Raw genomic sequence first — 15,609 nt, 5'->3', positions numbered from 1 at the left:
TGTGCCCCTTTTACCGAGCCCTGTAGTACATTAGCAACACGCCTGACTGCCCAGTTTTCTAGAAGCACTGCCACAACTTAAAAAATATATATATATATTTTTCCAGGAAGATTTTGCTGACTGTTCTTCGCACGGCGAAGTCTTTCCAAGGGGCTCCGCTAGAGATGTCAAATTTCCAAAATTTTTCTTTTTCTTTTTTTTGCCGCAGGGGGGAACGGGAAAAATGGAAATTGTTGGAAATCTTACATCTCTAGTTTGCACACGAACTCCGGGAGGCAGTGGAAGACAGGAGGGCTTGGTGTGCTTTGGTCCACGGGGTCACAAAGAGTCGGACACGACTTAACGACTAAACCAGTGGTTCTTAACCTTTTTGAAAGAAACGCCCCCTTGAGCCATTGAGGAAGTTATCATCGCCCCCTCCCCGCGCTGATATCTTATTTTTTTATTTATTTGTTTGTTTGTTTGTTTATTTATTTATTTATTTGAGACACTTAAATCCAATGACCCCTGAAAACAAAATTCAATTCCAAGAAAATGAAATGCCCCAAAAAAGTAACATTTAATGATTTAGTTGCAAGTGAATTTTAAGACGGAAAAAGAAATATAAAAAGGGCATAAAAACAAACTGCAATGCAGGAACTAAAAATTTGAAGACGAAAACTCTGAAACTAAATTAAGATTGGAGGAAAATATATATTCATGCACACTGTAAAAAGGCTGCAGCCATCTTCACAGGTTTGGCTTGCTCCAGCGCCCCCCTACCGCCCCCCTTCTGCTCCAGTGCCCCCACACCGCCCCTTTTTGTTTTACCACCCCCCTGAAAAATGAAATCGCCCCCTGACTGCGTTCCAACGCTACGCGATGGAACCTTTTTTCCCCCAGTGCAGCTGAAACGACGGCGCTTTTGGCAACGGATAGGTGCCAGTCACAAAGTCAGGGGATACGTCAGTTGAAATCCTTCTGTTTTGCATTGTAACATGCATTAGAGTAAACTCTCTGTGGGAATTTCATGAGTCAACTTTTCCGTACGTTCCACGGATTCAAATGGGCCTTACGGCTTAGGTTAGTGTGCTTAAGCGACTGGAGGACACCCGTTTCAAACCACTGACTCACCGAATCCTCACTGATTCAGTGGGTTTACTCTAGTGCAACTTGCTATGGGGGAAAAACAGGATTTCAGCCATTATCTGTCATGGGCTGAGTTGCACGATGCCAACAACCAATCTCATTTCTTGCCTTCCTTCGCCCCCCCCGCCCCGCCCCAGCGAAGTTACACCAGCAATAAGACTTCAGTTTTTCTCAACAACAAGAAAGCAGATCCTCCACATGGAGAAACGCAGTGCAAATGTGCCAAGCAAAAGACCACAGGTCTGAGATAAATACAGTAGAATAAGGATGTTCTGAGACACGGATCAGCAGAACTGTGTGCCTGAATTGAAGCCAAGCATGGTTCACAGTTTAATCAGAAAGCAAAAATAAAGCTTCAGACTCCTTTCCAAACCACATTGGATACGATCTGCAAAATTCAGCACAAGCCGCATAACTTCATAACATCACAGTCGCGCTGTGCCTCGGCCTCCAGAAGCGGATGCATCAACCTCACTCGATAAGAACATCGAAAGGAAAAAAAATCACACACACACAAAAGGTCAAAAAAGCGTGGCTCAAAGGTCCAACATTTCGACTCTCGAGGTCAGCTTGACCGCGTGGGAAGCTTTTTGGTTTTGGACTACAGCTCCCATAATTCCATGAGCAGCTTGTCCATGATTTGCTGGCTGGGGAATTCTGGGAGCTGTAGTCCAACGTAAATGAAAGTAACTTTTTCTGAGCTCCAGCACACGCACGGTTTCGAGTGCTGCCCCATCAAAGCCTACACCATGATGTCCAACAGGCACGCTTGAAAAGGAAGTCTTTTTTTAAAAAAACACTTCCTTACTCTCCGATGGAAATCCTGCTCCATCAGCCTAGTCTCGTCTCCGGTTTCTCATGGCCGCAAGACAGGGCCCCTTCTCTGCCGTCCGCCCCTCGAGAACCAGAATTAAGGGGGTACAGTGCTACTGAACATGGAGGTTCTACAGACCCACCTGTTGATCGGCCGCTCCTCCATAAATCTGAAGCGCTCTTAACGCCAGTGGCCAACATCTTAAGCAAACGCCCATTGATTCAATTACGCACAGCGTGGGTCCATCTTTCTTTTTCTCCTTTTTCAATCTAGGAAGGACCGCCGGCTGCCACCCAGAGCTGGCCATACTGGCCTCAACAAATCAGGGACGCAGCTCAGTTAAAAAAAAAAAAACTTCCCACGCATGCCGACCGAGAGATGCAAAAAAGGATCAGCATTTGAAGGAAAACGGGAGTTTACACAAAGAGCTTACACACATCCCTGCACGTGATCATTTCCAACACCCAGTGCTCTTGCGCCCCCTTTTCTCCAATTTTCCTCAAGCCTTGGAAGCAAAGAGCCCAAACCAGCGTCCTCGAACCGGATCATGCCCGGCATGTGCAATTCGAGCCGACGCAGAACCGAGAACAAGCGGGAGTCCCAAAATCGGCGCAGAAGCCACTCCAGACAACAGCACCGTCCATTCACCGACGAGGGGGTCAAGGCCTTACCTGGATGTATCTTAAGGCACTCCTTAGGACGCTTAAGTTTGAGGTTTTCTTGTCGTCGACGTTGGGGATGTTTCGCTTCAGGGTCTCAAAGCATTCTTTCAAGTGGGCCCGTCTGGAGAGGCAAAACCCAAAACGTCACCCCCTTCGGTCGGAACTTGAAAGGCTCAGCTCGAGAGCCAGGATTTCGGGGTTTCGGGCACACGCGTTGAGCAGAGTGGCGAGGCAAACCCCAGGCAGGCTTCGAGGTGTCGCTCCCCGTGACACCCTAGGGTGGGTACACGCACTCCGCTGCTCCTATACCCACCCTAAACTCCCTAACCCTTTCCCCCCCCAATCCTAAAAGATGAAAGCGCTTCTCCAGGGACTCAAGTCCAGGAAAGGGAGAGTTTTAATCTTAAACTTGCTGGCATTTGGGGGCCAAATCTTTAGCCTTCAGTCTGAGATGCACCTGATGAAAGTGGGCATATCATGTGTTTTCATTCCGCGCCCTAGAAAGCCCCCTTTTAAGCCAGGATGGGGGAATTTCCGAGCCCTCCAAATGTTTTAGGACTCCCCATCTGTGCCAGGATGATCTGCTGTGGCCAAGGAGGATGGGAGTTGGAGTCCAGCCACACCAGGAAAGGCTACAGGTCTCCAGATCTCCTCTTAAACACAGTTTGGTGGACCATTTTTTTAAATATATATATAAAGCCCGGTTTATATTTTTTTAAAAAACCCAACATGGGAACATTGGGCTGTGGTGGCAAGAGCTAAAGCCAAGAAGCTGGGGAGGAGGGCAAAAAATTACGAGCAGCCATGCATCTGGGGCATGTAGCTGCGCAGTCAGAACAAGTGTAGATGGTAAACCTAGGATTAATCAAACTGGGCCATGGAAGGGAGCAAATTATTGAAAGAAAAAGGAATGCAGGAAAGACCTGGGAAGGATGGGAAGTGGCCAACGCCCATTCCGTCTCGAACTATGATTTTTTTTCTTTTCTTCCCCCTTTCTCTCATTATTATTATTTTTACTGTTATGATCAGGCAACGATTTTCAGGAATTTTTTTTCCTGCCTGTCTAGGAACTCTGGCAGATCTATTACAGAAAAACCTGCACGCCGGAGAAGACCTACAGACTTGGTCCAAAAGCAGGAATGGAGAAAACGCGGGCCTGAGTGATGAATCTAGATCTCCTTGGACAGTCTGAGAGGAGTGGCCCCGATCCCATACCCCCACCCCAACATCTGGGGGTGTCCAAGCTTCTAAAATGTCTCATTCCAAAACGCTGGAAAGCGTCCATTAAGGATTCTTGATTGGCAGCTAAGCGAAAACTTTAGCAATCTTTTTGGCCCCGCCCTCTTCTCTATGGCTCCACCCATGTCTTCCCCCACCCCAAATATCTCTGAAATGGAATCCGGCCCTCGAACCGAAAGCGCTTCCCCAACCCATGGTTTACGGAGTGCTCCGAATTTCTCTAGGTTTCAAGCAGCCTATGTAAAGTGTGGGAGTTATTTGTGAGAAGACCACAACATTTCGTTTGCGCTGCAGGAGAAGATCGGTTACGGCGGAGTCCCTGCTCAGACGTGGCTCCAAACTGCAGAAGATTATCCTGACCTCAGAAGGGACAAACAGTGGGCTGAACCCGAAGACGAAAATGCAGATTTCAAAGTGGATCTGCAAGCCGCTAAATGTGGCGAGGAGCCAAATCTGGAACCGACCAAACCATGGTTGGAGCACAGACAGCGAACGGAAACTAGGGTTTGAAGCAAACCATGGTTTGCGCTTGTAACATCTCAGTGCCACAAACTCGCTGGAAAATGAGAGGTTGAAAAAAAAAAGGCTGCTGTGAGGAGAAGACTGGGAAGACGGGAGCCATAAATATTGCCTTCACTGCAGAAAATTAGGATTTGTTCACTGCAGAAAATCAGGATTTATTACAAAACATGAACGGGAAGACCCAGTTTTAAAAGGAAAAGAGGGGACTGGATAAAAAGTATTCCTCCGTTTCTTCCTCTACATTTTCCTCAAAGATTTTGATTTCTGTTAGCCTCCCACGGCCCCAGACCTTCCCATGTCTGTTTCCGGGGCCATCATCCTTAAGGACGAGCAAAGAAAAAGGAGATCCGAGCAACCAATCTGACATACAGATTTATCGGTGGTACTCCTGAAAAAGATGAAACCATTGTCTGTCTCTCAACACCCCCCCCCCCAAGCCAGCACGAGAAAGCAACTTTTCCCCCAAACTCTGTCCCAAATTTGGAGCCAAGTCTGAACTGAGCTTTATTCCATTGTTCTACCATCGCCGATCCTCCCCGGAAGCCGAGGGATTTGGGGGGGGGGAGAACGACAAGCAAGCTCTTGTAAGGGCAAAAATGGGCATTCCCATTTCCAAGCTGTCGGGTTTGGGGGGGTTGCTTTTTTTTTGCTTCTTAAAGCTACATACCTGTTCTTCTCCAATTTATTATGGACTTCCCTGGTGCCAACCCTAAAATCCGAAAAAGGGGAAGAAAAAAAAAAAGACATGATCAGCATCAGATTTCAGAGAATCCTCTCTGCTTAGACGCAAGATATATCCAAACTGGGGGAGGAGGGGGTGTTACCCATCTCGTAGAGAACGCCTTACGCAATGGGTTCTTACAGAATTTCAAGGTTTTGTTTCTTGGTTAAAGACAAGAAGCAGTGAGTGAGCTGGCCCTGTACGCCACCACTGGCCCGCCTCGGCTTAAATCCATTTGCTAATCCTAAACAAAGCAAACCTACGGAAATCAACGGCTCAATAAGAATTCTGCTTACAGGTTAAACACCAGTCCAGACACTGGATTCAGTGGCGTTGCTCATGCGCTTCGGGAGTATATTCACACCGGTTGTAGAACCTGCATCTTTTCCAGTGGCAAATGCCGGATCCCACCCCCACCCCCACCCCCTGGGTTTTCACGCACTTCCAAATTATGGGGGACCCACAAGACTGTGACATGAATGGATGAATTTGGAGCAGAAATGAAAAAAAAAACCCTGCTTATCCATGCAACTTGGGCCGCGTGGACTGGATTGAAATCAAACGGACTTAAATTGCCATTTCAATCAATCACAATTTCAATTTTAAAAATTGGGTTGGTTTGCAATGTAAATCGATTTAAACCAAAAAAAAAAAATTAAATCGTGATTGAAATCAATTTGATTTTTAAAAAAAAAACACACTGATTTTTATCCAGCCGGATCCCAAGGTTGCCAGGGGACATCACTGGGAAAAGCTCAACTAGCGGGGTTGCCCGTGAACCCCCCCTCCCAGTCGGGAGGAAGGGTGGCATGCACCCCTCCGTGAGCCAGATGGGGAAAACGTGGTGGGCTGGATGAGGCCCCCCAGCCGGACAACCCCTTCTTCTGGTTCTGGTGCCTGCACGTTCACAGATTCTCAAAAAGATGGCTCCCAAAGACAATAAAGGCAGCCAATTTACCTAGGATGGAAATCAGGACTCAATTCCAGCTGTTCCCCGGTACACATGCACAAGAACAACGCATGAGCATTTACTTAGAAAGCCCTACTGGTGTAGCAGAGGCCTGGAAGCAATTCTTAATAGTGTGTGACATCCCTCTCTCTCACTCTCTCACACACACAGAGAGCCCTGCCTTCCCTGTTCCCTTGTTGCAATCCTCACCACTGCAACAAGAGAAACGGCACAATGCTTTTTTGTAAGCCGGTTCAGAAGGCGGTTTCATCTTCCATGGGCAATTAAGAGCCATTACGCTTACAAAACACTTGCTCCTGATATGTTCACGGGGGCCTGATCCAAAGGGGGAAGATATGATTACGGGGGTAGGTGGGTGGGTGGAGGCTGCCGTTATGGGTTGTAGGCACTTCCAAACTTATTCCTACATCACTCGACATGGCTCTCTGGAAGATATTTTTCCTACGAGCCAACAGGTATCTAAAACGGGAAGACCGTAATACACCTCCTACATCCTTAGAAGACCAAAATCAAAAGCGGAATGAATCTGTAGGATTCTGTATGAAACTAGAAAATAAATTATTTGAAGAAGGGCACCCTTCAAATCCTTCATTCTTGAAGGTCACATTCTGCTAGGGCTCTACTAGTTCGCATGGCTTTTAGGCCAAGCTCTGTCCTGCTATGAAAGAAAGCTCCCAGAGTGCACTGGGGCAGGAACAGGAAGCCAGGTGGAACTAGGCCTAGCACTTCCTGCTTACGCCTTTCCTTCAGATTCTCCCATGGTTTATTCCTGCCATAACCCACCCACCCCCCCCGCTCTTCCAAACCATACAAAAACAAGCACCCTTGGGTGACCTACAGGGGCTCAGCTAGATATTTAAACTAGGGATACAGAAACCCTTAATTTTTTCTTAGATGCCATGGAACTACAGCACCCATCATCCCTGGCCACGTAGAATGCAGCTGACAGAACTCAGAGTCCAGAAACATCTTGGAGGGTGATGAGCTGCCAAAATCCTTAAAGCCACCCTTCTGGAGCCCACGGATGGGGAAGAGGCTACATCCACTTAAGTTTTTATTTAATCGTTTTGTTTTTGCTCACCCTTGTCTCAGGCCCAAAACTGAACTCAAAGATCGAGGCTAAGCAGAAAAATGTGGAATCCAGTGTATATGGAGGAAGCTCACTCCGCTAGAATAGGCAGTTTTTCCTGCTTTCATGGGGCCAAAAACAGAACTGGGAAATGTTCGTTTTGGAACCCAAAATAATAAAAAAGAAGAACCTGGTGTAATCCTGAAGATGTCTATTTGGTGCCAGCCCCTCCTGGGATGAGGTTCGCCTCTCCCACTGCAGCCTAAGAAGTGGGCTAGAGCAACCCTCAAAAGTTTACACCCAAGAAAATGTGCTAGCTTTCTGGGTGGCAATAAGATTCTTCATCCTTTTCTTTCTGCAACAAGAGTACGGACCAACGAGAAGGGCCTTTTGGGATGACAAAACCCAGAATCCCCACTCCCACCATAGGGAGTACCATTAAAAAAAAAAAAAAACGTAACTCCCAGAATTCTCCAAGAATTCCCCAGGCAGAATTCTGGAAATTGAAGTTTTTGAACACATACCAGCAGACACTTCCATTTTACTCACCTGGATAAGGCCGAGGTCTCCTTCTGGGTTTGGTTTCCATTTCCTGCTGCAATGCTTCCGGGTGGGGTGGGGGGTTTCTCCAGGAGAATCAAGGGCAACGGAACTACCACTTCCAAGAAGCAATGCAGCCAGGAAATGAAGGCCAAAAAGAGAAGGCCCAGAAAGCCACCCGGGCCTCGTCCAGGCGAGTGAAATCAAAGTGCCTGCAGGTGTGTCTTCGAGGGTCCGAACTCCCAGAAATAATATGAATGAAATAATGAAACAAAAAAAACCATAAAGAACTTTCCCAATTTTGTGCTAAGATACAGGTGTCTTCCCCTGGCTGAGAGAGAGGATGCACAGAAATAAAATAAGTAAATAACAATAATACAATCATCTTAGAACGGCAAAGCTGGAAGAGAACCTAGGGAATCATCAAGTCCAACCCCTATGAAGGAGGCCTACACCACTGAACCCCTTCTTTGAATTTTCACCTTCCTCGCTTTTAAAACCAGCACTAAAAAACTACGGGCATTAAAAAGGGCTTCGCGAATTTTTTTTAAAAGTCAGTAACTCTTCCAACTGAAACGTCGGCCGCTCCCAGCCCCGCCACTCACCCTCCGGGCCTCTTTTTCTGCTCGCTGGGCTTGGCATCCTCCGAGGGGACCATCTTGACCCCAAGGGGGGGCACGGGGGGCGCCGGAAGGACCTGCGGGCCCGGGTGGGGGGACGGCTGGGGCTGGATGGGCTGGGGGACCACGTGGTGCTGCGAAATGGCCAGGACGGGGGCCGGGTAGTGGGTCATCTGGCCGGGGCTGCCCGACGAGGGGGTGGGCGCCTTGAGGTCCGGAAGGAGCGGGGCGGAGTTCTTCTGGATCACGGGAGCCACCAGCGGGACGTCCTTGCCCAGGGGCGGGTGGCGCGGGAGCACGGGGGGAGGGGACAGGGAGTTCTGGGCCACCGGCAGGGCCGGGCCGGTGACCACCGGGATGGGGATGACCGAGATGGGCGCGGGAAGGGGTGGCGGCAGGGGAGGGGGAGGTGCTGGCGCTGGGGGAGACAAGGGGGCCGCCAGGATTTCGTGGCGCGGCGGTTCTTCGGGCTGAACGGCATGATTCACCCGCGGCACGCTGGCTTTCTTCTGTTCCTGCTCGTGCTCCAGGCACAGCTTTTCGTGTCTTTCGTTCTCCTCTGGAGAAAAGAGGGAGGAAGGAAGGAGGGAAGGGGAGGAAGACAGAGAGAGAAAACCAGGCCCGTTAACCACAGCTTTTCAGCATCCTGGCACAAAACCAATACCAGAGGTGGCTCCCCCCCCACAAAAAAAATCCGGCTGGACTCTCAACTCCCATCCTCATCCTCTTGGAACTTCAGAGCTGGAAAGGACCCTATGAACCATTACGTCCAGCCCTGGTCAAGGAGGCCCAGTGGGGGATTCGAACTCTCAACTTCTGGCTCCACAGCCAGAGACTGAAACCACTTGCCCCAGGCGACCACAGCGGGGGAGAAGGGGATCACGGGAGTACAAGTCTTCCACCCCAAGGCCCATGAACTGCACAATCTCTGCTTCCAGGAGTAACACAAATAAAAGAGAAAGAGCCAGCCTGCTGTAGAACGAGATCAGGACTTGCGAGACCTGGGTTCAAATCCTCTCCCAACCATGAAGCTTACTTGCGGAGCTTGCGAGAACCGTACAATCATCTTGTCACTTCCTGCCTTCCAACGTTCTTGAGGACACCCAGACACCCTCTCCGGCCAAGCCCTCTGTGAAGACTGGGAGAAAGCTGGAATTATTCTTACCTAGCCCTTGCCAGGGATTGAGAAAGATGGAGCATAGCCGTGGAAAAAAGAGGAAGCTGGTTTGTGATCACCTGTACGTCATGGGAGTCGTTGGGAATGATATTGAAAAGGACTGTCCCAAGAGAGGGACAAAATACATAACAATTGCACTGTAGCCACCCCTGAATCAGATTCAGGTTTCTAGTCCTCATTGTGGAAGCACTGTTTCTTCCCCAGACCATCCCTTCGGACTCCTCCCATTCCAAACAGGCCCCTCCCCCTGCCGTCAGCCCCTCCCCTGCCTTCCCCCATAATATCTCTGCATGTTCAGCAACACCGACTCACCCAAGGGCCCATCTTCCACTCTCCCTCTTTCTCCTCTGTCGTAGGCTTCCCAGCAGGAAGTTACAGATAAGTTACCTTTTTTGGACTATGATTCCCAGCAACCCACGTGACATTGTGTGGGACCATCCGGGAACGGCTACCTCAACCAAGCTAACTTTTCCAACATCTGGCAACCAACCCACCCGCCAGTCGGCTATAAGTTTACGTTTGACACCCGCCAGATTGAATTTGATATACGGCCTGAGTTGCTACAGAAAACCTTATATTTCAGGAGATTCGGGAGCTCCTGCTCCTTCGTCGCATTTCGGAGCTGCTTTAAAATGACCATCATACAATGCAGGGCAATTAACATCTTAACACTGAAACCATTAAAAAAAGAGAGACCAAGGTTTTAAATCTTATAAAATAACAGCCAAAAAGTCTTTGTCTTGTACGCTCGATTCTCCTGTGGCCACTGCCAGTTCACACCACAATGCAGGAGTCCTAAAACAGAGATTAGAAGTTCCTTGGTAAACTGGGGAAAGCTGACGGCAGTAGGAAAAGAGGAAGCCGAAATGTGCGATGGATTGACTCCATCAAAGAAGCCACAGGCTTGAATATGCAAGAGCTGAGCAGGCTGCCGAGGGCAGGAACCCTGGAAAGCCAGTCCGTTCATAGGGTCGCCGTGGGTCGGAGGTAACTTGAGGGCATGGAAAAACACAGACCTAGAGGGGTGTGTTTGCGCCCCCATGCAGGTACCACCTCTAGCGGCTTCTCCCCAGACAGAAGGAAACAGGAGGTGCAGAAATGAGGTGGCCGTAGGTGTGCTCAGACCCAGGCCTCCCCCCCCACAAACCCCCTTCCTCCACCATCTCCCCACACAGGCCGACATCCCATAACCCAAACTTGATCAACGAAGCCACGGGTGTCGAGACGGCTCAATGCCGAGGGACGTTCACGAGCCAAAAGGCCTGCCTCGCGCCGGCGGAGGTCGCTGACTGAGGGAAAACGTCGCCCACACCTCTGTTAAAAAAAAAAGGGCGAGACAGAGTGGTTACGAGTGCGAGACCCGTTCTTATGCAGAGGATGAGAGAGAGCCAAGCGTATGACCTCGACCTCACCAGAAAGATGGAATATAAATGTAATGACTCTCTTTCCCCGAAAATAAGCCCTAGTGGGATTTTTCAGGATGCTCGTCATATAAACCCTCCCCTCCCCCCCAAATAAGCCCTACTTAAGTGAAACCCCAACTCTCCACCCTTGTGCAGCAACCAGAAGATGATGACAGGACTGTATTGGAATAAATATAATTGGTTGTACATGAAAAAAAAATCCCCTGAAAATAAGCCCTACTGCATTTTTGGAGCAAAAATTAATATAAGACCCTGTCTTATTTATGGGGAAACATGATCATAAACACACATTTTGAAAATGAGGTATTTTATTTTATTTTATTTCCGTTGGCTTCGAGGACTCTTCCTAAGTACGTGCAAGTAGAAGTCTCTTCCCAGTTCGAGGAGAAACGAGAAACTTTAAATCAGAGGTGGAAAAACCTTTCCTTCCGCTACACCCCGGGTGTTAAACGCCACTTAATACTATGCACAAGAAACACAGGTGTTTTTTTTTTAAATGTACCGCTGGATCCATCAAAAGGATCATCTAACCCAGGAATTGCTTTCTCACCAAAGGCCAGCAGGAGCATCTCGCTCATGCCCCAGCACAATTGCTCCTCTCAGATAGACTGCCACTGAACATGGAGGTTCCATTCTACACCACCATGTTCCTAACAAGCAGGGAAAATTGGTTGTGGTTTGCTTGGTGGGTTTTTTTTTTTTGCCCATTATTCACTATGATAATGAAAGTCACTTGTGCGAGTACAGGTGTCACTCCTTACTTTTGTTATTTTTGGATTTATTTTTTTAACGTATGATGGATCAGAAAATGGGATGGAACGTCAAGCCTCCCTGCCCTTTCCCGGTAACTTTCGGAAATAAACTAGAGAACGTGACTTTTGACACCAGCAAAGTAGCTTTCATCATACTCATTTAACGCCGCTTTAGAAACGCACCTTCGTTTCGCCCACGCGACCCCAAAGTGACATTTGGGATCTAAAACGATGTTAACTTCACACCGTGGCCGGGACGGACCTCCATGCCATGAAACGGTCCTCACCCTGTGGGCATGAAAGCACAAAAACTAGGGGAAGGAACCGGGAGCTGTCCAGAGGCCACGGACTACCACACCCATCATCCTTGGATAAGAGTCGTCTAAGAACTGCGGTGCTGGGAGGGAGCCATCCAGTCCAGGAGGGCTGGGGGGGAGGATTGAACTCCCAACCTCTGGCTTCGCAGCTATTGAGTTCCCCGGCCTGCTGGGACTTGGAGTCCCTCTGTTTCTTCTTCTTCCTGAAGGCTTGGGTTCAAGGAGCACAATGGCGCCGGCGTCACCTAGTTTCTCGCCTCCGACCGCGGCTCGCCGGATTCCTAGGTATGCCGTTATCAGCAGGGGCAGGAAGGAAGCGTCCCACCCTTACATGCTCCAAGGCCCGCATCCGGTAAATTTGGGACGCCCGGCTCCCAAATATGGTGGAGGATTGTGCTTCCCTCATCGCTGGCTCTCCCAGCCCGGTGGCGCGCCGAGCAACGGCTCACAAACAAGACGAGGGCCCTCCAAAAATCCCTGTCGGCTGGAAAGCGGAGGGAAGGCGGCCCTGCCCGCAAGCACGTGTTTTCCTGCTGCAAGGTGGCAGGCAGGTCAGCTGGACGGCAGCCAGCCGCCGCCCGGCCATTCCCTCCCCGGCGGCCCAGAACACCCAACACGTCACCGGCAAGGCCCGCGCGGCCCCAGTCACCCGGATCCCACGCGCACGGAAGCCGCAGAGTTTGCAACGTCCCCTCCCTTGGCAGCTGGGGGAACTGACACCACCAAATTTTGGAGCCGCGGGGAGGGATCGGTCAAGGGGAGACCGAGACAGAGAGCGTTTAGAAAAAAAGAATAACGGTGACAAGCCCAGTTCTCGGGCACGCTTAGGCGACCGACCTCGGGCCAGCCAAAACACAGCGACTCGTCAATACATAATCTATTCTGCAAGACACCGATACCCGAACTTTATACGTTTTTCCCTAGCTTTTGCCTTGATGCCTTAAATGTCATACCACACACTTTGCAAGTCAGACACTTTAGTACTTTCTTTTCTTTAAATCCTGAGAAGGCAGGATAGCAAAATTCAAGATATTCCTTAACACTGGGTCGTGAACAGCCAAACTCTGGAGCTTCCGTGCAGGAGGAAAATATAGAGAAGCTGGCAAATCTTTTTTTTTTAGGGGATGCTCCCTCAAGGACGAAAATAAAATCTGCTGAAAAAGGCCAGCTTTGTTAGCTAACGACCATCATCATCTTAGAACTGCGGAGCTGGAAAATAACAGTATGGATCATCAAGACCAGTCCCTATCAAAGAGGTACAGTGGGGAATCGAACTCCCAACTTCTGGGTCCACAGCCAGATTCTTAACCCCCCCCCCCAAGTGATCCAGCAGCTTGTTTATAAGCATGGTGTAATCCTGCTGGTCTGCTCCACCAGGAGTTGGCTGCTGTGAAAATATGTGTGTATTTTGGAAGAGGCAACCTTCAGCAGTCCGTGGGCTACCCACACCCCATCCCTCGGCTGTGGAGGGACACATCTCCCCGATGAACACTTGCTAAAAAAATTCTTTTAAAAAAGTGTGGACTTTTTTAAAAATGGGAAAAAACTGCTGCGCCCTCTAGTGGCTAATAAATTTTCCCCCAAAATTAAAAAGTGATGTTCTGAAGAGCGGGGGGGCGGGGTGCCAAAGCAACAAACAGAGAAAAACTGTTCCCACAACAACTAGCAAGCACCATGCCACGTTCTCCCAGATTTTTTAAAAAAATTCTCATTTCCAAAATTGGGAGCTGGGGTTCTGCAGCCCACGTCGCCCATCCTTATGTAGACAGATCTCTGTGTGTATATATGTCAAAGCATGTACAGATGTGTGTGTATATTTGTGTGTGCTTGTGTGCATACGCATCTGGAGAATGGCATACTTTTTATCAAACCAATTTAAGAAGGCAGAAGCCAAAACATTTCGCTTTAATACTTCTATTTGTAATCACTTGTATAAAATCTCTCTCTCTCTCTCTCTCTCTCTCTCTCTCTGTGTGCGCAATGCAGACCGTTTCTCTTTCTCCCATTCTAAATGGCTTCTTCACATCGCCAGAGGCTACCAAAAGCAGCTCACCACACAATAATAGAAACTATGATCAATAATCCATAGATCAGACTAGACAAAAATGAAACATTAATCTACAAAAATTAAAAAACACCCCTCCTTCGAGTCAAAAGCTCTGGTAGTTCAGATAGGCGGGGTATCAATCAATCAATCAATCAATCAATCAATCAATTTTTAAAATGCCTGCCATCACATGGCCTGAATCTCCACCTTGGGTAGCCCAGGTGTTCCCGGACTGCAACTCCCAGAAACCCCAGGTGGAACAACTGGTGGCGAAGGCTTCTGGGATTTGCAGTCCAAATACACCTAGGTTCCTCAAGGTTGGGAATCACTGGCTGAATGGATCTGTTTAATAAGAATTCTATGCAACACAGATATGCCACTACCAACAAGGCCCCGTTAGAAGGATGATGCTACATCTCCCCATCAATGGAACCCAGAGGTACGTCTCTCTCTAAATCAGGCTTGTCCAACCCGTGGCCCGAGGGCCTCATGCGGCCCAGGTCAGCTCGTAATGCGGCCCAGCGCAATTTTTTATTTTTAAAGAAATTCCAAAGTTTCAAGTTACACTGCCAGCGCTTGCGGCCGGAATGCGGCTGGGGCACGTCACAACAGTAGAGGGGGAGAAAGGGAAGGAAGGAGTGGGAGGGGAGGGGACAGGGGGGCTGCGTGACTGTATTGCGCCGTCCCCGTCAATAGGTGGATCCCCTCCCGGCCCCATAAAGCCGCCAGAGTTGAAGCTGGCAGCCTCTGCTGTCTGAGATCGCAGCTACCGGTAAGCGCGCTTGGAGCGGGGCTGCGGAGGATGGCTAGGGCTGCCCCCCCCATGTGGCCCAAACCAAATGTATGTGCGTCCCAAACCAAATTTTCATCTTCTAATGTGGCCCAGGGAAGGTGAAAGGTTGGACACCCCTGCTCTAAATTATCTTAAGGGGGGGTAGGATGTATAGCAAGACGGCCCTCTCAAAACATCTGGGCTATTCAATATGCACAATCTGGGTGTTCCTAACGAGCGTTCACCGGCTCTCCGATGCTGATCGGCTCAGAGAGTAGGGAACAGCATCCTCTCTTTCCCCAAGCAAGGACATTCACGGAGGGGAAAGCGGTGGAGAGGACAGGGGGTATAATCCTGTCCTCTTTGGGCTCTGATCTTATCAAAGCCAGCATACCCAGACCCAAAACAGAAAAGCACAGTTTTAAAGATCGGGAACCGCCTTGTGAATTTGGCCCCGGAGAACAGAAAGAAAACCTTCTGACACTTTGCAGGCGACACCATCAGGCTCGCTAGACTACCATGTGTTTAAAGCAGGGGACTTGTCTACGAAAGCTCACATAGCTCAGTGGCTTAGTTATGTGGCTGCAGGGACAAAGGTTGCGAGTTCGATTCCCACCCCGGCCTCCTTGGCAGGAGCTGGACTCAATGATCTTTGAGGGTCCCTTCCAGTTCTGCTGTTCTAAGATTATTATTAAATATACCAGTTAGTCTTTAAGGAGCTATGGGGTTGTCCCTTTTTTATTTCTTTGGGGTTTTGCCTGACATACTTCTACAGACGAATATGGCTACCTCCTCCTCCATCATCTGCTCTGGTTTGAGGTTGGCTGGTCTCCAT

At 49.1% G+C, this 15,609-nt stretch overlaps 1 protein-coding gene across 1 annotated transcript in view; it reads right to left on the bottom strand.

Moving 5' to 3' along the window:
* MNT (MAX network transcriptional repressor) overlaps positions 1–15,609 on the bottom strand; it is a 44,901-nt gene that overhangs the window by 19,916 nt on the left and 9,376 nt on the right. The window contains 3 exon segments of the mRNA XM_078379332.1: positions 2,614–2,725; positions 5,033–5,074; positions 8,271–8,844. Coding sequence (XP_078235458.1) covers positions 2,614–2,725; positions 5,033–5,074; positions 8,271–8,844 — 728 coding nt within the window.

The sequence above is a fragment of the Pogona vitticeps genome, chromosome 7 (genome assembly GCF_051106095.1).
Source record: "Pogona vitticeps strain Pit_001003342236 chromosome 7, PviZW2.1, whole genome shotgun sequence".
Classification (NCBI taxonomy): Eukaryota; Metazoa; Chordata; class Lepidosauria; order Squamata; family Agamidae; genus Pogona; species Pogona vitticeps.
The sequence above is the reverse complement of the archived record's forward strand: the minus strand, read 5'-3'. Positions and strand labels throughout refer to the sequence as shown.